The sequence below is a fragment of the Schistocerca cancellata genome, chromosome 1 (genome assembly GCF_023864275.1).
Source record: "Schistocerca cancellata isolate TAMUIC-IGC-003103 chromosome 1, iqSchCanc2.1, whole genome shotgun sequence".
In the NCBI taxonomy this organism is placed as follows: domain Eukaryota; kingdom Metazoa; phylum Arthropoda; class Insecta; order Orthoptera; family Acrididae; genus Schistocerca; species Schistocerca cancellata.
The window spans coordinates 673671429-673694530 of NC_064626.1; the positions used below are offsets into that span (position 1 = coordinate 673671429).

At 43.7% G+C, this 23102-nt stretch overlaps 1 protein-coding gene across 1 annotated transcript in view; it reads left to right on the forward strand.

The window, feature by feature from the left end:
• LOC126092881 (cadherin-89D) overlaps positions 1-23102 on the forward strand; it is a 407126-nt gene that overhangs the window by 266266 nt on the left and 117758 nt on the right. Inside the window, exons 8-9 of the mRNA XM_049908645.1 lie at positions 2942-3322; positions 22259-22570. Of these exons, the coding sequence (XP_049764602.1) occupies positions 2942-3322; positions 22259-22570 (693 nt within the window). The remainder of the gene's footprint in view (positions 1-2941; positions 3323-22258; positions 22571-23102) is intronic.

Consider the following 23102-nt stretch of genomic DNA (forward strand, 5'->3'; position numbering starts at 1 on the left):
CGGTAGGAACATTCTATGACTCGTTTAGTTTCTCGACGAAAAAATCCGTTCCTTGGTCACGGATCCATTGGAGAACCACTGTGTGAACGTCCTCATTATTGGAAAATCTCTTCCTTTCCCTACCTCACATGTTTTCCAACTTGCCGAAAAGATGGAAATTTCGTAGTGGAAGATCTGAGAAGTACTGTGCATCAACATCACCCACATCTGTGAGGCTTTGGTCAAATTGTTTGCAGCATTTCACTATAACTGGACGCGACACTGCATTTGGTGTATATACCGCCAGAATTTCACGGCGGGTCTGTATGCAATTTGCACGTTTCTCCCCTAAGAATCATACTGTTTCACGTACTTTAACTTCGGAGTACGTTTGGAGTCACCACGCCACCGCACTCGCACGCTCGTACCCCGGCAGAACTTGGAAGATGTACTCTCTTCTGACGATGTGTCACTCTTGTTGCGCAGCGGTCTTACCGTGGTACAACACGTGTATCTTGCTGTGTAAAGTACCTTCGTAGTAAAAGCGGGGAACCACTATGCGTCAATTTATCATCATAAACCTTCGGTTTTGACTGCTTATGTCGTAAACCGTAACTGTTGGAAGGAGCAGTAAAATGTTTGGCTCATGCCACTGCGTTGATTTATCCCTCAAATTACGTTTTTCGGAAGATGCTTTCCATCTGCATGTGGGTTAGATGAAATATTTAGTTTATTTGCACATTTCATCTAATCGCACCTGAAGATGTTTTCCGAAACGTGCAGTGGCACAAATAAATCAGTCTACTGGAAAATATCGAGAACTTTATGACTTCTTACCCAGACAGCCACCGTCATTAACAATACATACTCGGAGATGGACGATTGTATAACTGATAGATGTTACGAAGGCAGAGAACACACTCTGGGGTACGTACTCTGCGTTCTCAATGTGGTGACTGTTTCTACTTTCAGTTTTCAAATTAGAAACTCTTGTAATGCATCTGGATTGAGCAGGACTAACGCGTGAAATGAAGGAAAATTTCTGAAATTCAGAGACAGTTATTTACATCTCCATCTACGTTTATACTCTGCAAGCCACCCAACGGTGCGTGGCGGATGGCACTTTACGTGCCACTGTCATTACCTCCCTTTCCTGTTCCAGTCGCGTATGGTTCGCGGGAACAACGACTGCCGGAAAGCCTCTGTGCGCGCTCGAAGCTCTCTAATTTTACATTCGTGATCTCCTCAGGAGGTATAAGTAGGGGGAAGCAATATATTCGATACCTCATCCAGAAACGCACGCTCTCGAAACCTGGACAGAAAGCTACAACGCGATGCACAGCGCCTCTCTTGCAGAGTCTGCCACTTGAGTTTGCTAAACATCTCCGTAACGCTATCACGCTTACCAAATAACTCTGTGACGAAACGTGCCGCTCTTCTTTGGACATTCTCTATATCCTCTGTCAACCCGACCTGGTACGGATCCCACACTGATGAGCAATACTCAAGTATAGGTCGAACGAGTGTTTTGTAAGCCACCTCCTTTGTTGATGGACTACATTTTCTAAGGACTCTCCCAATGAATCTCAACCTGGTACCCACCTTACCAACAATTAATTTTAGATGATCATTCCACTTCAAATCGTTCTGTACGCATACTCCCAGATATTTTACAGAAGTAAGTGCTACCATTGTTTGTTCCGCTATCATATAATCATACAATAAAGGATCCTTCTTTCTATGTATTCGCCATACATTGCATTTGTCTATGTTAAGGGTCAGTTGCCACTCCCTGCACCAAGTGCCTATCCGCTGCGGATCTTCCTGCATTCCGCTGCAATTCTCTAATGCTGCAACTTCTCTGTATACTACAGCATCATCCGCGAAAAGCCGCATGGAACTTCCGACACTCTCTGCTAGGTCATTTATATATATTTCTGCTCAGTTTAGCCACATAAAAGAAGGGTGGCTCAGTAAACTCCCATACTATGGATGTAAAGGTCTCGGGTCTGATCCACTTTCGAACCTAGAATCTTTATCCGTCACTTATCACTTCTTTTGCCTATGGGAATATTTGTTAATTTGAAATATGCTGGTTTGCAAAGTGGCTTGAGTAAGTCAGTTCTACATTGGAGAAAAGCAAAGCAATACCACTTCCAATAGGACCACACGTAGTAATTTAATGTGTTGTTCAACCAAGCTTCGAGTTGATAAAAGTTGCAAGTTTTTATGCCTAAGATTTTGCCTAGATATTTTATTGGTTATTATTACTATGATTATACCATATTTTTTTTTGCAATTTAATGGGTACAATGAAGAAGGCACGAGGATTCCTTCTCACGGTTATAGTAAATTTAACCGAAATAAAACCGCAGACAGCTGTTACGTGATGATTTATTGACGACCAGTTTCGCTGCGTTAATGCAGCATTGCCGGTGGTTAGTAGTGTCACATAGATTAGCAAACGGAGACACAGGATGTAGCCAAACCAGTCGTGAGTAAATCATCACTTAACATCTGATTGCGACTTTATTCAAGTTCAGTTTACCATCAATTTCAACAGCTGTGGCGCCGGCCGGTGTGGCCGAGAGTTTCTAGGCGCTTCAGTCTGGAACCGCGCGACCGCTACGGTCGCAGGTTCGAATCCTGCCTCGGGCATGGATGTGTGTGATGTACTTAGGTTAGTTAGGTTTAAGTAGTTCTAAGTTCTAGCGGACTGATGACCTCAGATGTTAAGTCCCATAGTGCTCAGAGCCATTTGAACCATTTGAACAGCTGTGGCTGGCCACATTATAAAACTGTATCTTTCTCAAAATGGTGCACTTCATGACCTCGTCTATCATACACAAATTCTACTAACATTGCTGCGAGGGTCTGTTTACGATAAGATGATTGCTGCTCGTGAGCGCTTGCGGCTGGGGAGACAGTACTGAGTGGGACGTGCCGGCGCGTGTGTGTGCAGGGCGCGCGCATCCACCAGGAGCTGCGCTTCTCGCCGCCGATCCAGGCGTACGACCAGGACGCGTCGCTGAACGCGCCGCTGCGCTACGACATCGTGTCGGGCAACGAGCAGCGGCTGTTCCTGCTGGACGCGCAGAACGGCTCTCTGTTCCTGGAGCGCGAGCTGGACCGCGAGCGCCACAGCGGCGTGCTCGTGCTGCAGCTGCAGGCCTCGCAGGCCGACCGGCCGCTGCGCGTCGCGCACGCGCGCGCCGAAGTCGCCCTGCTCGACCTCAACGACAACCTGCCCGAGTTCGAGGTCGACGCCTACAATATCAGCATCGTCGAGAACCTGCCAAACGGCTTCAGCGTGCTGCAAGTCGCCGCCACCGACAGGGACCAGGTCAGTCACCTCCCCAAACCAGTCACCTGATTACATTCGCCAGTTCGGACGCGAAAGTCTGCCCGATGAAATCCACACCTTTTTGAAACTCAGTAATTATCTATCATTGTGACACAAAAGTTCGAAATACCTCTCAAAGGTGCCCATAACATTCCTTTGTAATGGTGCGAAAACGTGGCGTCCTGCGACGTCACTGTCATCGTCGGCAACGCTTCAAACAGGAAGGTGTAGACACGTGCTAAAAAACGGCCAGAGCTCAGAAGTTCCTGTGCGGGCTAAGGTGGGTTAATGACGTCACATTTGCACCAGATCTACATCTACATCTACATACATACTCCACAATCCACCATACGGTGCGTGGCGGATGGTACCTCGTACCACAACTAGCATCTTATCTCCCTGTTCCACTCCCAAACAGAATGAGGGAAAAATGACTGCCTAGACTGAAAGAACCAGAGGTTGTACAGAGTTTCAGGGAGAGTATAAGGGAACAATTGACAGGAATGGGGGAAAGAAATACAGTAGAAGAAGAATGGGTAGCTTTGAGGGATGATGTAGTGAAGGCAGCAGAGGATCAAGTAGGTAAAAAGACGAGGGCTAGTAGAAATCCTTGGGTAACAGAAGAAATATTGAATTTAATTGATGAAAGGAGAAAATATAAAAATGCAGTAAATGAAACAGGCAAAAAGGAATACAAACGTCTCAAAAATGGGATCGACAGGAAGTGCAAAATGGCTAAGCAGGGATGGCTAGAGGACAAATGTAAGGATGTAGAGGCTTATCTCACTAGGGGTAAGATAGATACTGCCTACAGGAAAATTGAAGAGACCTTTGGAGAAAAGAGAACCACTTGTATGAACATCAAGAGCTCAGATGGAAACCCAGTTCTAAGCAAAGAAGGGAAAGCAGAAAGGTGGAAGGAGTATATAGAGGGTCTATACAAGAGCGATGTACTTGAGGACAATATTATAGAAATGGAAGAGGATGTAGATGAAGATGAAATGGGAGATATGATACTGCGTGAAGAGTTTGACAGAGCACCGAAAGACCTGAGTCGAAACAAGGCCCCGGGAGTAGACAAAATTCCATTAGAACTACTGACTGCCTTGGGAGGGCCAGTCCTGACAAAACTCTACCATCTGGTGAGCAAAATGTATGGGACAGGCGAAATACCCTCAGACTTCAAGGAGAATATAATAATTCCAATCCCAAAGAAAGCAGGTGTTGATAGATGTGAAAATTACCGAACTATCACTTTAATAAGCTACAGCTGCAAAATACTAACGCGAATTCCTTACAGACGTATGGAAAATCTGGTAGAAGCCGACCTCGGGGAAGATCAGTTTGGATTCCGTAGAAATGTTGGAACACGTGAGGCAATACTGACCTTACGACTTATCTTAGAAGAAAGATTAAGGAAAGCCAAACCTATATTTCTAGCATTTGTAGACTTAGAGGAAGCATTTTGACAATGTTGACTGGAAGAAGGTGGCAGCGGTAAACTACAGGGAGCGAAAGGCTATTTACAATGTATACAGAAACCAGATGGCAGTTATAAGAGTCGAGGGGTATGAAAGGGAAGCAGTGGTTGGGAAGGGAGTAAGACAGGATTGTAGCCTCTCCCCAATGTTATTCAATCTGTGTATTCAGCAAGCAGTAAAGGAAACAAAAGAAAAATTTTGAGTAGGTATTAAAATCCAGTGAGAAGAAATAAAAACTTTGAGGTTCGCCGATGACATTGTAATTCTGTCAGAGACAGCAAAGGACTTGGAAGAGCAGTTGAACGGACTGGACAGTGTCTTGAAAGGACGATATAAGATGAACATCAACAAAAGGAAAACGAGGATAATGGAATGTAGTCGAATTAAGTCGGGTGATGCTGAGGGAATTAGATTAGGAAATGAGACACTTAAAGTAGTAAAGGAGTTTTGCTATTTGGGGAGAAAAATAACTGATGATGGTCGAAGTAGAGAGGATATAAAATGTAACTGGGAATGGCAAGGAAAGCGTTTCTGAAGCAGAGAAATTTGATAACGTAGAGTATAGATTTAAGTGTCAGGAAGTCGTTTCTGAAAGTATTTGTATGGAGTTTAGCCATGTATGGAAGTGAAACATGGACGATAAATAGTTTGGGCAAGAAGAGAATAGAAGCTTTCGAAATGTGGTGCTAATGAAGAATGTTGAAGATTAGGTCGGTAGATCACGTAACTAATGAGGAGGTATTGAACAGGATTGGGGACAAGAGAAGTTTGTGGCACAACATGACTAGAAGAAGGGATCGGTTGGTAGGACATGTTCTGAGGCATCAAGGGATCACAAATTTAGCATTGGAGGGCAGCGTGGAGGGTAAAAATCGTAGAGGGAGACCAAGAGATGAATACACTAAGCAGATTCAGAAGGATGTAGGTTGCAGTAGGTACTGGGAGACGAAGGAACTTGCGCAGGATAGAGTAGCATGGAGAGCTGCATCAAACCAGTCTCGGGACTGAAGACCACAACAACAACAGCAATGCTTCTGTACGAGTCCTAATCTCTATTATCTTATCTTTGTGGTCTTTCCGCGATATATAAGTTGGCGGCAGTAAAATTGTGCTTCAGTCAGCCTCAAATGCTGGTTCTCTAAATTTCCTCAGTAGCGATTCACGAAAAGAACGCCTCCTTTCCTCCAGAGACTCCCATCCGAGTTCCTGAAGCATTTCCGTAACACTCGTGTGGTGATCAAACCTACCAGTAACAAATCTAGCAGCCCGCTCTGAATTGCTTCTATGTCCTCCCTCAATCCGAACTGATAGGGATCCCAAACGCTTGAGCAGTACCCAAGAATAGGTCGTATTAGTGTTTTATAAGCGGTCTCCTTTACAGATGAACCACATCTTCCCGAAATTCTACCAATGAACCGAAGACGACTATCCGCCTTCCCCACAACTGCCATTACATGCTTGTCCCACTTCATATCGCTCTGCAATGTTACGCCCAAAGATTTAATCGACGTGACTGTGTCAAGCGCTACACTACAAATGGACTATTCAAACATTACGGGATTCTTTTTCTTATTCATCTGCATTAATTTACATTTATCTATATTTAGAGTTAGCTACCAATCTTAAGACCAATCACAAATCCTGTCCAAGTCATCTTGTATTCTCCTACAGTCACTCAACGACGACACCTTCCCGTACACCACAGCATCATCAGCAAACAGCCGCACATTGCTATCCACCCTATCCAAAAGGTCATTTATGTAGATAGAAAACAACAGAGGAACTACCACATTTCCCTGGGGCACTCCAGACGATACCCTCACCTCCGATGAACAGTCACCATCGAGGACAACGTACTGGGTTCTATTACTTAAGACGTCTTCGAGCCACTCACATATTTGGGAACCAATCCCATATGCTCGTACCTTAGTCAAACGCTTTCCGGAAGTCAAGGAATATGGCATCCGTCTGATACCCTTCATCCATGGTACGCAAGATATCATGTAAAAAAAGGGCGAGTTGCGTTTCGCAGTAGAGATGCTTTCTAAAGCCGTGTTGATGCATGGACAGCAACTTCTCTGTCTCAAGGAAATTCATTATATTCGAACTGAGAATATGCTCGAGAATCTTGCAACAAACCGATGTTAAGGATATTGGTCTGTAATTTTGAGGATCCGTCCTTCTACCCTTCTTATATACAGGCGTCACCTACGCTTTTTTCCAGTCTCTCGGGACTTCACGTTGGGCAAGAGATTCTCGATAAATGCAAGCTAAGTAAGGAGCCAATGCAGTAGAGTACTCTCTGTAAAACCGAATTGGTATCTCACCAGGACCTGGCGATTTATTTATTTTCAACCCATTCAGCTGCTTCACAACGCCAGGGACCATAATTATGCCCAACGACGCCGAAGACTGAAAGGTCGTTACACCCTCTCTTACTCACGTTTCACTCCTTCCTTTGTCGTCTGTGCGATGGAGGTCACAACAGCGACTCTCACCGTTGAAATCACCCATATATCTTATGGGTGGCCGAGAAAAACATTTAGGCCACACTGCCGCTCAGAATCGACACGAAAAGGCATCTAGAGGTGGCATAAATGGCGTCAATGAAACCACCCCTTCCCTTGCGGCGTTGATTTCCTCACATTTCGCAGTCGAAGACGACAGTTTGTGGTGTGATGAGTAACAGGACGATGTTCGACACTGCTGACACCCCTTGGTGAGTCAATCCGAAGACATCATGGGGTTGCAGTCACGTTTAACGTGATCTGACCGCTTTGGAGTTTAGCGCAAGGGAAATGTTTCGTCTAGTATACAATGTGCAACCACTAGGGAATGTTCAAAACCATTCGACGAAATCTGAACTTGATCCGAGGCAGCAAAGGGCTTTTATGTTTTTGCAGTCTCCTGTGGCATGACACGCCAAGGGGTCCGGATTCGATTCCCGGCTGGGTCGGAGATTTTCTCCTCTCAGGGACTGGTTGTTGTCCTCATTATCACTTCCTCATCGTCAGTGTAAGGCAATGGGAAACCACCATTGGAATCACTTCCCTAGACGCTCATGCGGTGGACCTCTCTGACGAGGCTTTCTCCATGACGAGACCTGCCGAAAGGCAGAACACAGAGTTACGTTATGTGGAACGACTACCTGGGAAGGAGGGTGCAACGTTGATGGATGGATGAATGAAACGGCAAAGGATCCCTCTAAGAACTCCCGCTACGGCGAAATCCTAGTGCCACAGGCGCATCTTTGTTGAGCACTTTATAGATGTACCTGTACAGAGACTTTGACACCCATTCAGCTGAGTGGCGCTCCACTACTGCTTTAGTGCCTGCTTACAGGCGTGTGGAGTTCAAATGGTTCAAATGGCTCTGAGCACTATGGGACTTAACATCTATGGTCATCAGTCCCCTAGAACTTAGAACTACTTAAACCTAACTAACCTAAGGACATCACACAACACCCAGTCAACACGAGGCAGAGAAAATCACTGACCCCGCCGGGAATCGAACCCGGGAACCCGGGCGTGGGAAGCGAGAACGCTACCGCACGACCACGAGCTGCGGACGCGTGTGGAGTGTATTCCTACTAGAGGAAAGCTGTAGGCACCTTTCACTAGGACACAATTTAAAAAAAAAGACCCTTTAATTTTGTTGCGCAACGTTTATAATGGTTGTTTGGCAAGTATACGAGGCCCATGAACATACACACACACGTAACCAAATCCACAACTTTCGAGGATATACTTATCTCTTAGGCCGCGCACCATCCCAGAACACTAGACAACGCCCTCCACAAGGTTCAGAACATATTCCCACAGGAAGTGAAACTTAAACTAGTGCAATCACTCGTCCTGGTGATCCCTTATGATTGTGGTGCAGTCCAGCACAGCACGAATAGTGAGAAGTAGACTGTTGCAACTAACCATGAATGATTGAGTGTATTACATCTGCAACATTCGTCTGTGTTACCGTGTCACTGTCTCATGCTCCTGTTTGGACTAGGGCTGTCACACACTTTACATCACTACCGTACCCTATGCGTACTTCATCGACTCCTCAGTGTACAAGCACCCCACTACGTGCCACCTCATCATAATCGAAACACAAGATCTGAAAAATGGCTCTGAGCACTATGGGACTTAACTTCTGAGGTCATCAGTCCCCTAGAACGTAGAACTACTTAAACCTAACTAACCTAAGGACATCACACACATCCATGCCCGAGGCAGGATTCGAACCTGCAACCGGGATGGTCGCGCGGTTCCAGACTGTAGCGCCTAGAACCACGCGGCGACTCCTGCCGGCCACAAGATCTCGCTTATCTGCTCATAGTATCCTAACTATGCCCATTCAAGACACAAAAGCATTCTCAAACTCCTTCTCTGTTGATGATGATGATGATGTTTGGTTTGTGGGGCGCTCAACTGCGTGGTTATCAGCGCCCGTACAATTACCCAGTCGTTGCTCAGTCCAATTTCGCCACTTTTCTGGATGATGATGAAATGATGAGGACAACACAAACACCCAGTCATCTCGAGGCAGGTGAAAATCCCTGACCCCGCCGGGAATCGAACCCGGGACCCCGTGCTCGGGAAGCGAGAACGCTACCGCGAGACCACGAGCGGCGGACTTTCTCTGTTGATGATAGCCGTCTTGGGAATAAGCTACCTCACACTCCGCACACTTTCCAGTGCCACGTTGCATTTAAGAAACAACTGCAGCAGACGCTTTTGTAAACCCTGTAACTTTTCGTCAGATAAATTAACCTGCACAGCCAGTTTTGCTCTATCAAAAAGTGCAGGAAATGGTCGCACCTTCTGCCAGTCATGGCCTAGTACTTTCCCCCGTCTTCATTACTTTTCTATTATGTTATGTTACGTTAACCGGGGACCTGGAAACGACGGAGAGGCTCTGTCCCTGCCGCAGCCACAGTGGTCCACAACCTCAAGACGACTGCCGCAGTCCACTTCACCCCTCCGCCGCCCCACACCGAACTCAGGGTTATTGTGCGGTTCCGCCCACGGTGCACTCCCCATGGAACGTCTCACTCCAGACGAGTGTGACCCCTATGTTTGCGTGGTAGAGTAAATGGTGGTGTACGAATACGTAGAGAACTTATTTGCGCAGCAATCGCCGACATGGTGTAGGTGAGGCGGAATAAGGGGAACCAGCCTGCATTCGCCGAGACAAATGGAAAACCGCCTAAAAACCATCCACAGACTGGCGGGCTCACAGCACCTCGACACAAATCCGCCGGGCAGATTCGTGCCGGGGACCGGTGCTCCCTCCCGCCCGGAAAGCCGCGCATCAGTCCGCACGGCCATCCGGGCAGACTACTTTTCTACTAAATCCTCCTTCTCTACTTCTCGACCTTGCTCTCTATTTCTTGCACGCTTTCTCCTATGTCCACTGCTACCAACGCTCGCAGTTTAAGCGTACCTACCTACAGTTCGTCCTCGCTGTTTTACGTTTCATATTCGAACATTAACTGTGTTTATTTCTGATATTTCTGGTGTTGTTTACAGTTTTTATGTCACTGTTATTTTTAAGTGTTGAATTTTACATTAGCTGCAAGGCCTTTTGTAACACGCTCCTCGTAACAAATTTGATGCAAATCATGTAACCAGGCGGTTACGTGTAAGACAGGGCTTGATAGCTCTCAACTAACCCAGTCACCCTTTTCCCCTTTTGAGGACATTTTGATGTTATTTATCGGTGACTGAGAAGAAACTTTGCGTATTAATTGTTTATTGTCGGCTTGCAACTAAAATAAGTATGCTACGACTTAGAAATTGGCTACAAATTCAAGAATACACGGTTCATCACATACCCACTGACTGCCGCACACTGCTCTCTTTTACCAGAAGCAGCCTATGTTGCAGCTGTGGGTCCAGTCGTCTTTGTTACTGCTTCAACTGAGGCATACGTCGCAAAAAACTCTTTGCCCAATTTATATTTTCCATTTTGTTAATTTAACCAAAAGACACTTTTCTGTGTGGTTCATTGCAACATTAAATATATGGGAGATCCGCATAGTCTGTATGTTCCGCATGCAAATACGTCACGTTTATGATATGTTGCTTGAAGTGGGTTGACAGAAGGGTAGAATTCCTAAAGAACGTAAAGACAGAATTTACACTAAAATTGTCAAAATAAATATTAAATTGAGTGTTATTATTAGGTACATTACGTGACATTGATTTGGGAAGTACACATGTGGAATTAGGTTAGTGTCAGGGAATGCATTTGAAAAATTGATGTATTCTTTTTGATATTTTAATTATTTCATATTAATTCAAATATCGTCTATTATGAGAAATTATTTGTCAGAAATGTTTCATTTTGTCGTCCTGGTTCGACTGAGAAAGATCAGTTGCATAAAAAGGCTGTTTTTAAAAAAGCGTAAAAAATAAGGGGAACAGTACTTTCACATCAGACTTACTGCGATTAACTCTTGGAAGCTTTGACTCATAAAACCTACTGTCTCACGAGAATAAATGTTTGCTCTGACATTCAAGAAACTTTGACTACATCAGGCTCAATTTTTTAAAAGGATTACTACTACTACCTTTCTTTAATACTGGTGTGACTTGTGCAATTTTCCAGTCTTTGGGTACGCATCTTTCAGCGAAAGAGAGGTTTTATATGATTTTTAAGTTTGAGCTATTGCATCAGCACATTCTGGATCGGAAGACTTTATTTTACTAAGTGATTTAAGTTGCTTCACTGCTCCGACAATATGTGCTTACAAGTTACTCACGTTGGCAGCTGTTCTTGATTCGAATAAATCTTTCAAGGGGCTCTTATTTCATTTTCTGTCCTGAGAATACATTGGACGGCGGGATTGGATGGTATGTTGCAGGCAGACCAATCGACCGGCCGTTGAACTCTGCTTTTGAAATCAGGCCCACTACATCACGCTCAAGCAACTATTTACATGTCTGCATCGGCCTGTTCCAGTGCTCTCGTCCATGTATATCCGCAGCTCGTGGTGTAGTGGCTAGCATTGCTGCCTCTGGATCTCGGAGTCCCCGATTTGATTCCCATCCGGGTCGGTGATTTTCACCAGCCGGGCACTGGGTGTTTGTATTGTCCTCCACTTACCATCATTCGGGGAACTGGTGAGAGTGGTCATTGAAAATATTTAGACTGTGTACGGTCGCTGATAACCGTGCAGCTGAGCGCCCCACTAAGCAAATATCATCACCACCATCATTGTCGTGCCGGCCACGGTGGCCGAGCGGTTCTAGGCACTTCAGTCCGGAACCGCACGACGGCTACGGTCGCAGGTTCGATTCCTGCCACGGGCATGGATGTGTGTGCTGTTCTTAGGTTAGTTAGGTTTAACTAGTTCTAAGTTCTAGGGGACTGATGACCTCAGATCTTAAGTCCCATAGTGCTCAAACCCATTTGAACCATTTGAACCATCATCGTCGTCAAGGTATCAGCGCCGGCAACGCTGAGCATCAAACGTCGGGTCCTCAGTATTACCGTCACACACATTGCCGATATACTTGCGGAGACGAATCTGCTCAAGTGGTATGATAAACAAACTACCACACGTAGCTTCACTGTGTCGCTGCCCAACAACAAATCAAAGCGAGCTGTTTACATTGCCACAGTGTCAAGAAGTAGTTTTTTCTTTCTTTAAGCAGTAATATTGTGTTCTTCATTTGGTACTGTAATATTCAGTAAATATAGGATACATTAAACAATTAAATGTATGTAGTTATAACTTATGATATTAAAATAGTGTAAATTTCAGCACTCCACCAAATATAAAAAACATCTTTAGTTCGTGACAAAGTGATTAAAATCACAATTGTGGTTAGTCATCTCATTTAAATGTCAGAGTGCATGGGCACACGAAGTGGAAGGATGACATACGTCAGATATGGGTGAAACAAATGAAAGGCTCCTGCTCATCAGTATACCAAGAAGGCTGCTTTTAAAAAACAGTGCAGCTTGTACTAGAATGCTTATGGAGGACGTGGGAATGTTGTTAGATTTTACGAACAGCGACAAAGTAAGGTACACCGGTACTGGAAGAGGCTTGAACCAGCCTCAATCGCTCCTCTGCAGAGCTAGAATCGTAACAATTAGACAACCGTAATTCTGCTAAGACTTCTGGACTAGACGCCATGGTACACCTAGAAAACTATTCACTAACGTTTCGCCCCGTCTGCTTTATCTCATTATTCGGAGAGGAAAAACTAGCAACTTCGTAGAAAACTCAAGGAATACCAAATTTGTAGTGACGTACAAGCTGTTTACAGGACAGCATAATTCATCTGATGCTGAATGCTTATGATGTTTCTTGGCGAATGATGTGAAACTCATGATCGATAATTAGAATTAATTCCTTTGTAGAAACTCGTCTTCCATATTTTATTTGTACGTATTCTGTTTTCCTTTCTATTAAAATTATTATAATATTTACAACTTAATAATGCTTCTCTGTGGACGCTGGCATGGTAATGTGTTGTTCTCTTTTAAACGCTAATCTCATGAAATATTATTTCATGGTCTTTACTCTAAAGCACGTCCAGCTACACTCAACTTAACAATTTGCCCAACGTGACAGTTTCCCTTGTGTTCGGATAAATAGATCTTAGTACTTCTCTTCGTGCTTGGCCACAACTTCACGCAATTTTTTGCACACCAGCTGTCAACAAGCAAAGACGTACGTCTAGTAAAGATACTAGGACGTCATCCATTTTCCCCGGTGAATGTTACCAGAATTTTTCCAATGCGATCAACGTGGAGGAAAACGTTTCTCTTTGATGGTTTTATCCTTGATTAGTCTTGGAAATCTTTCTTCCTTCCGCCAAAGGGGACAAAACGTTGGTAAATAATTCTCAGGGCGGAAATATTGATAGAAGTGAACACCGACTGAGAAAGCCTTTAGTGCATTATTGCTAGCGCATATGAGCAAGTACACTCTACTTGAAATTTTTGCCTTTGTGAGAAGAAACACTAGAGTTGTGTAAGCTTGTGACAGCAGGGCTGGTTCGTTGCAATGTGGCGCTTTAACAGAGGCTCGCGGCGGTAAGAGAGTCAGATTAAGTTTCGTAATTGCGTCTTTGGACTTGCAGGCGACGAACCACTAAGCACGTGCTGTTCCCGACCGCAATCACTTCAGTCGTGCCCCCTGCATAGCAGTTACACAAGTGGCGGGGTTGCCGCTGGCAGGCGAAATGAGACGCGGGTCGTGCTGGGAGGCTGGGAAGGCGTGCCGAGTCGTGACTCGCAGCCGTCACCCAGCCGCCCAGCCGCTCTGTAATGTACCCGCGGCAACGCTCGTTCTTCTCTAATCTGGGAAATGTCACGAGGTCCAACACAGTTGCAGCATTATTTGGGGCAATTTTACAAAATACATTACTTTTGTAAAGGCACCTGGGTGGCTGATCAGTGCGCAGAAACTTTAATTTGGTCTGCGTTGTTACCAAGCCTCAAGTAAAAGAAGGAACCTGGAACTGATTTTTCTAGACGCTTCTCTGTACTATCTATAGAATGACCAAGAAATGCTGCGATGCATTTGAAGGGGTTGTAGAGGGTATCTTGAGGGACGAATCGAGGATAGCATCGAAACTGAAGGCGCCGGCGCCTGTTAGTGGGCCACCCCTTCGGCATCAAACGTGACCTCGTACGCCGACGGACCGTAGGCAGAACGTATTGCAATGTTTTTTGCTACCCATTGATCGCGACTGATGACCAATGGAGAAGATAGAGCTAGCTTCCACGTATAAATCCCTTATCTCGTATGAATGCCATGCTGTGTTGCCCTAATGGATGACAGTTTCAACCACGAGTTTCCATCTGCAGATAATTTTTCTCCTGGAACCCACTAAAACCCCCAGTACCTTTCAGTATACAAGACACCGTGTATATTATTAGATCGCTATCTTGGAACCTGATACTAGTTGTAGGTTACCTATCCAAGGGCTTCCACAAGCAACAAAATTTTGATTTTCAATATTTCACGTAGCTATTGACTGAATTTTAAAATTGAAAATGTCATCATCTATTTATTAAGAGATATAATCTTCTGTTAAAAGCTTACCGCAACAAGACAAATATTGCAGTTGAAAACTGTGTTATCGTGTTGAGAAGCGTAAATTCCATTATTTTCATCCGTTAGACCTTTACGAAACTTTTTCTCGCTGACACCCCCCATAAAAGTGGTGGAAGGAGAAAGTTCATCGCTTGATAAATTTTCGTTGTTCATGCAAATTTCGGCATCAGGCATAATGTTTTAGTTTATTTCTTCCTTACTACCAACGCTATTCACGACACAGTTTGCAGACAGTATCCACGTGTACCACTGAAGCAATTTGCTAAATTATATAATTGTACGACACATAGTTCAGCAGATATGACATCACAAACATTCAGTTATGTGGGAAACTAGCTTTTGATTAAAATGGCATGCAGATTATCCAAACTATTATCGTTAAGGGTTTCATAACGAGAGCATTAAGCGATTTGCAACAAACTTTAAGGACAACTGTAAACATTTCGTAACATTTTTCGCACCCACATACTTTATTCTCAACGAAGAAACGGGAAGAATAGTAGACACATTGTAATTACGAAGCGCAAGATAGTCGGAACTGAGCTGAATGTTTTCGCTGTCGATTTAAAGAGAACAAAATTGGGGAGCTGGTTCGTAGTATCTTCTGTCGTTTCTTTCATTTCTTGGTTCCTACCTTTGACAACAATATGGGAATTGTGAGTCCGCCTCAATGCAAAACACATTTTTTTATTTATATACTTATTTATTCCCCAAACTAGTTTCAGTGACAAATATTTGATACAGCTCTCCACGTTAGTCTATCCTGTGCAACCCTTTTCATCTACGAAAAACACCCGCAATATACATCCATTTGAGCCTACTAACTGTATTCATCTCTTGGTCTCTCTCTACAAATTTTACCCCTCACGCTTACTTCCATTACCGAACTGACTATTGCTTCACGCCTCATGATGTGTCACATAAACTGACTCCTTTACTCAAGTTATGACATAAATTTCTTTTATACCCAGTTCTATTCAGTACCTCCTCGTTAGTTACTTGATGTAACCATCAAAACTTCTGCGGTCTTCTGTAATACTGCATTTCAGAAGCTTCTATTTTCTTCTTATCTGAATGGCTTCGTGTCCACTTCTCACTTCTGTGTAAAACTAAACTCCAGCCAAATACCTTCAGAAATGACGTCCTAGCACAAATTACCATTTGCTCATAACAAATTCCTCTTCTTCCGAAATTTATTTCTTGCTGTGGCCAGCTTACATTTTATATCGTCTCCACTTCTCCCATCATCAGTTATTTTCTGGCCAAATAGCAAACCTCATCAATTACTTTCAGTGTGTCATACCCAATCTAATTCCCTCAGCATCACATGATTTAATTCGACCACATTCCATTACCCTTGTTTTACTTTTGTTGATGTTCATCTTTAACGTCTTTTCAAAGGTCTATCCATTCTGCACCGCTGGTCTTCCAAGTCCTTTGCTGTTCCACTACTGTGTAAATAATTTGTGCCAGTATTTAGTAACCAAGAAATATTTCAGCAGATTCGGTAGTATTCACACCTGTTAAGCGCCTGTCTTGTTTGTAACTGGAATTGTTTCATCGTTTTTGAAGGAAGGGACTATTTCGCATGTCACATATGTCCTGCACACCAGGTGAAATATTTTGGTTCTGAATGGTTCTCCTAAGCATGCCAGTCATTCTGAGTCAACGTTATGAACTCCACGAGCCTTATTTCCACTTAGGTCTTTCTGTACTCTGCCAAATTCGTCTTGCAGGATCATATCTCCCATCTCATCTTCCTTTGTATAATATTGCCTTCAAGTACATTTCTCTTGTATAAGTCCTCTATATATTACTCCTACGTTTCAGCTTTCCCTTATTGTTTACTAGGGAAAGGTTGGGTAATTTGACAACATTAAGATATATTATGAAGTTTCTGGCCTTTATTTTGCAGTTAAATAGTTGATTTATGAAGAAATTGTTAATTCTTGCGTCACCTTTAGATTCAAACTCATATATTTCCTAAAACTATCGATCTTTTTAGATAGTCTTGTTTTTGTTAGTGGTATTACTATTCACCAACTTACACTACAGGAAGGGTAAAATGTCTTTGGGGTATCGAAAAGATGGCGAAATAAACATTTTATTTAGAAAACAAGGACGTTTTGTTGATGTTATCCGCTTATCAAAAACGTCACAAATATAACATTACTCCTTTGCTTTCCTGTATTTAAGCTTGTACACTGAGCATGATCCCATTCTTGGCATCAAGAACATTGATACCACATTTCTGTCTTTGAAATCTCACCACAACGGATGCAGTCTCTTTTATCAGCATCGTTTGCATCACTGTCGGTGTTCTCAATTTCGATGGATGATTTGAAAGATGAGTTACAGTACTCTGTTCCAGAGGCCTTGCTTTGTTTCATTCCAAAACCTCCACCGAACTCAAGTTTACATTTAGGGCCTCTGTTAATTTTTTGCCTTTGCTTTCGCATTCTCTTTTAATTTTTAATCTCTCTTCATTTTTCTTCCTTGTTTCTTCTTCTCATTGCCCTCTTTTCTCCCTTTCTTTTCTCCCAGAGCTATTTTCACGGGTGTGCTGGTTACATGTAGGGACGGCAACTCATTTCTTCGTTTTCTTGGACTTTCTTTACGTGAAGCTTGAGGTAACAGAAGTAAAGGAGAGGTAAATGTGGGGTTAGATGTAGGTGAAGGTACCGATAATGCGCCAAGTTTTGCATGGGGTAATTGAGATAGAAGAAGCTGTAGGGTTAGATGAAGTGAAGGCCATGGTAGAGGTTCTGCTTGGAGTATCGAAGGTAAAGTAGAGGTAGTTGTAGAGTTAGGTGTAGGCCTTGGTAGTGTATCAGATTCTGCACTTGGGAGCATCTTTAAGGAGGGAATTGTTAGTGATGGCGCGAAGTCTTCATCACTAAATATCTGTGAACTTAATGGCTCAATTTCTGTATCGATAAGCCCTTGGTTGCATTATTTAAAGGTGCACCTTCGCTAAAGGCTATGTTGAATAATATTGCAAGGACTCGTTTTATTATCACTTGACCTAGATGATGAGTAAGATAGTCAGTAGAAGCTTTGTTACAGGCAGTCTTCAGAAGTTCGTAAAATAGCACATCCAACGATTGCAATCTGTGGGCTTGTGTGAGGTGGGAAACCTATAAGAGTTATGAAATTATTCTGCAGAGAGTAAAGGCCTCCAAAGTGAGATTTGAAGCATGATTATCGATAAGAAATATTGGATTTCTTTCTGATGGTTTAACCAGATTTCCATTTGTTACGTGCTGCACTTCTTCTTTCATTGATCCCTTGCTCAATTTCTGTCGATCTCTCTTCCTTATATACACTCTCCTCATGTTTATTCATAAGGAGAATGTAAAAAAATGACCAAGCGAATGTAGTTCAACAGACATGTCTACAGAGCTCGTTAAGTGATAAATACGATTGTGCACTCAGCAGCATCAGTAAAGTTACCGGAGAAATTCAACGTTCGTCATTTTGGACTACTCGTCAACTTAACCGACCTTTCTGAGCTATTGTTATTCGTACACCTGCTTCTCTTTTGAGCGAAGGTTCCTTTAATTTTCCTATTGAGAGCATCTATTTTTCCTAGTTAAGCATGCTTCTACAGCCTTGCATTTGTAATCTATCCATTCCTGCTTTGCCATTTCGCATTTACCGTTATTCACCTCATTTTGTAGATTGTACACTCTTTCGTCTGCTGAATTTATGGCATTTTATTTCCTTTCGTCTACTAATTTCAGCATCTACCATGTAATACTACCACCAAAAGCGTTTAGTATTTTATTCAATTGTATTTCAAGAGATTAAAGAAACTGATGGTTTTTCTTTGTAAGATGGTGTTATTATTACTTTCTTATTTGCATGCTACAACTGTATTTCAAAACGTAACAGAAAACTAATTTCACTGTGAAATACACACCTCCATTGGTAATGTATAATGAAATCACTTTTTGATATCATCACTCATTTGATAACATTTCCTACATCGTTCCTTCAACAGAAAACTAATTCAATTGTGAAATATACATCTCCATTGGAAACGTATAATGAAATCACTTTTTGATGCCATCACTCACATTTGATAACATTTCATAGATAGTTGCATCAAATTTTTTGCTCGGAAAATAGTGTATGATTGGACTCCATCGCATTTTTAAAGTCTTCATCACTGACCATTCAAAGCATCCATGGGGAATACAGGCACAAGCTGACGCGAAGGAGCGTGACCAGAGTTTTAGAAAACATGTTGTTGAAGATGGAATTTGAGATTTCACATCGATCTGTAGTTAGGATATGCCGGTGACCGTTGTCATGAAGGAGAAGATCGTCTCTAGGCATGAGTCATATGTTACGGTCTTTGTCGTTGCTTTACTCCCTTCTCAATCACTGCACTGTGCCAGTCACCATTTTGCTCTTCATCACTCTCATAGTAGCGCTCCGAATCCGGCACATTCAGATTATCAAAGCAAATGAAAAGGACCATATATTGTAGACATGAGCGACTTCTAGATCGGAGAAATAGTAGTCCACCATTCTGATCACTGCGTTTGTTTTCTGTGCCACTCATTTCGTCCACTGAGACAACATGTTGCAGGAAAGAATCTCTTTCAGCATGAGTAGACATCTGTCTTCTGACTGAAGCTTCCTTTTTTCCGTATTTTCTTTCTAGTATATAGCTATAGAAATACGGTTCTGTGTTTTGCAAACAGAAACTCTGTGTAATACCCAAAAATGTTGCGGTGAAGTTTCACGAACGCTATTGGATTCATTTATTTTCTACGAACTTCCAGCATGCTGGAATAGCTGTAGGTCACGTACTTCTGTTAATCGGTACAACGTAAAACCACCCAAAATTGCAAATTTCAGTTTTCTTATTTTCGTGATGACTAGTTTCGGACCGGAACCCATTCAAAAATCATTGTAACATTGTCAAAAATAGTACTCCCGAAAATTTAAAAACCGTGTCAAAAATGTGTAACCGAACAGTTACAGTGCTGTAACTGTTCGTTTGCATATTTTTGACATGGATTTTGGATTTCCTGAAATAGCGTTTTTGACTGTGTGACGATAATTTGGAAATGGGTTCCGGTCCGAAACCAGTCATCGCGTGAATAAAAAAGTGAAATTTGCGGCAGAGGGTGGTTTTTCGAAGTACTCATTTACTTTCTGCCAAATAACACGTAAAAAATATATTTCTAAAGATGCAAAATTTCTTTACATGTTATTTGACAGAAAATAATGAATCCAGTGACGCTGGTGTAGCTTCAAGTGAAACATACTTGGGTGTTAAACAAGAGAGATTAGTGTTTGCTCAAAGCAAAACAGTATTTCCATAATTATATACGAACAGACCTCGTCTCATGTTTGGGATTGATTATCCTAGTCACTCAAGATGAGTAAACTTTAAATTATTTAAGAACTTACGTATCAACGATATGAGTGGGTTCGAATTTATGCTGACCGTTACTTGTAATAAACCCTCCAGTCCTACAAATTACAACGTCGGAAAGCCACACAGCGTCATACTGTGGTGGGACAACCGGAGAGCAGATGAGCAATGACAGACGTAGGCCTAATTTTAAGCGCATCTATGCAGTTTACTTAAGCTGATAGAGCTACAGCTATACATTTCCAATAGTATTACATGAATGTGTCAACTTTTGGTGTCCCGCGCTCACAACATTTTTCAGTCTGTACTGTACAGAACACGCAGCTGATGGTGTTGTCATCTGTGTACACTACTGGCCATTAAAATTGCTACACGACGAAGATGACGTGCTATAGACACGAAATTTAATCGACGGGAAGAAGATGCTGTGATATGCAAATGATTAGCTTGTCAGAGCATTCACACAAGGTTGGCACGGATGGCGACACCTACAACGTGCTGACATGAGGAAAGTTTCCAACCGATTTCTCATACACAAACAGCAGTTGACTGGCGTTGCCTGGTGAAACGTTGTTGTGTTGCCTTGTGTAAGGAGGAGAAATGCGTACCATCACGTTTCCGACTTTGATAAAAGGTCGGATTGTAGCCTATCGCGATTGCGGTTTATCGTATCGTGTCATTGCTGCTCGCGTTGGTCGAGATCCAACGACTGTTAGCAGAATATGGAATCGGTGGGTTCAGGAGGGTAATAGGGAACGCCGTACTGGATCCCAACGGCCTCGTATCACTAGCAGCCGAGATGACAGGCATCTTATCCGCATGGCTGTAACGGATCGTGCAGCCACGTCTCGATTCCTGAGTCAACAGATGGGGACATTTGCAAGACAACAACCATCTGCACGAACAGTTCGACGACGTTTGCAGCAGCATAGACTATCAGCTCGCAGACCATGGCTGCGGCTAACCTTGACGCTGCATCACAGACTGCAGCGCCTGCGATGGTGTACTCAACGACGAACCTGGGTGCACGAATGGCAAAACGTCATTTTTTCGGAGGAATCCAGGTTGTGTTTACAGCATCTTGATGGTCACATCCGTGTTTGGTGACATCGCTGTGAACGCACATTGGAAGCGTGTATTCGTCATCGCCATACTGGCGTATCACCCAGCGTGATGGTATGGGATGCCATTGGTTACACGTCTCGGTCACCTCTTGTTCGCATTGACGGAACTTTGAACAGTGGACGTTACATTTCAGATGTGTTACGACCCGTGGCTCTACCCTTCATTCGATCGCTGCGAAACCCTATATTTCAGCAGGATGATGCACGACCGCATGTTGCAGGTCCTGTACGGGCTTTTCTGGACACAGAAAACGTTCGACTGATGCCCTGGCCAGCACATTCTCCAGATCCCTCACCAACTGGAAACGTCTGGTCAATGGTGGTCGAGGAACTGGCTCCTCACAATATGCCAGTCAGTACTCTTGATGAATTGTGGTATCGTGATGAAACTGCATGGACAGCTATACGTGTACACGCCATCCAAGCTCTGTTTGACGCAATGCCCAAGTGTATCAAGGCTGTTATAACGGCCAGAGGTGGTTGTTCTGGGTACTGATTTCTCAGGATCTATGCAACCAAACTGCGTGAAAATGTAATCATATGTCAGTTCTAGTACAATATATATGTCGAATGATACCCGTTTATCATCTGCATTTCTTCTTGGTGTAGCAGTTTTAATGGACAGTAGCGTATTAGTTGCTGTTCAGGTAACGCAGGTGATGCTATCTATTCTCATACACAAACAGTGCGTTAAAGCACGCGTTTATCTTTTACGGAAGTAGTAATTGCCTGTAGCGTTCACTACGTGTGGTATACTTCAGGTGCTTTCAATTTTTTATACTATTGCAAGCTGAACATCTGCAGCGTAGCATCTGCAGATGTTTTGCGCTGGAGCGACGTCAGCGGTTGTTACGTTGTCAGGGCGAGAACGCAGAGTTCTGGTTCGAGCTGGAGGACCCGGAGCAGGCGTTCTCGGTGGAGGCGGACTCTGGCTGGCTGATGGTGCGCGACCAGAGCAAACTGGACCGCGAGGCGCGGCCGTCGCTGCACATGTCGGTGGTGGCGCGCGAGAAGACCCCCAGCGTGGCCGCCCCCGCCGCCGCCGCCGCCAGCCGCGTCGCCGTCGAGGTGACGCTGCTCGACGCCAACGACAACAACCCAGCCTTCCAGCCAGACAACCTCTACTCCTTCTCCGTGCGCGAGGACGCCGCACCAGGGACCGTCATCGGAAAGGTAAGGCCTACCGGGCCCTGCAATGTCGCTTGCATCTCCCCTACAGCGCGCTCCGGGCAACTTCATTGCAGGTTGCCTACCTAACGCTTTCCAGGGACAACTAATATTTGATTTTTAATATTTCATACAGTTGTCTATCGAATGCTGTCATAAACTACTCCTTCAGTGCCATAATTTTATGTTAAAGGATTAACACAGTAAGACAAGTGCTTGAATATAGTGTGGCTCACTGGTCTGGTGCAAGTCATCCCGTTGGACGGCGACCTGCGTGTCTACACCAGTTACCCGACAGGGGGAAGGGGGCCTGCAGTTTAAAGTGGAATCCGAACCACCTGTCGTTTCTGACGAATCTTCGCGTCCTTGAGAAGTGAAGCCTGGGTTAAAACGCAAACTTAAAAAAAGTGAAGATCCGGCGGAGATTCGATCCCGTATCCTCTTCGTTTCCTGTCAAGCGCTTTAACACCTTTTTTTCATTTTGTTCGTCACTGTTCTCGTCATTTTATCTGGGTGGACCTCACATGACACCCCTTCA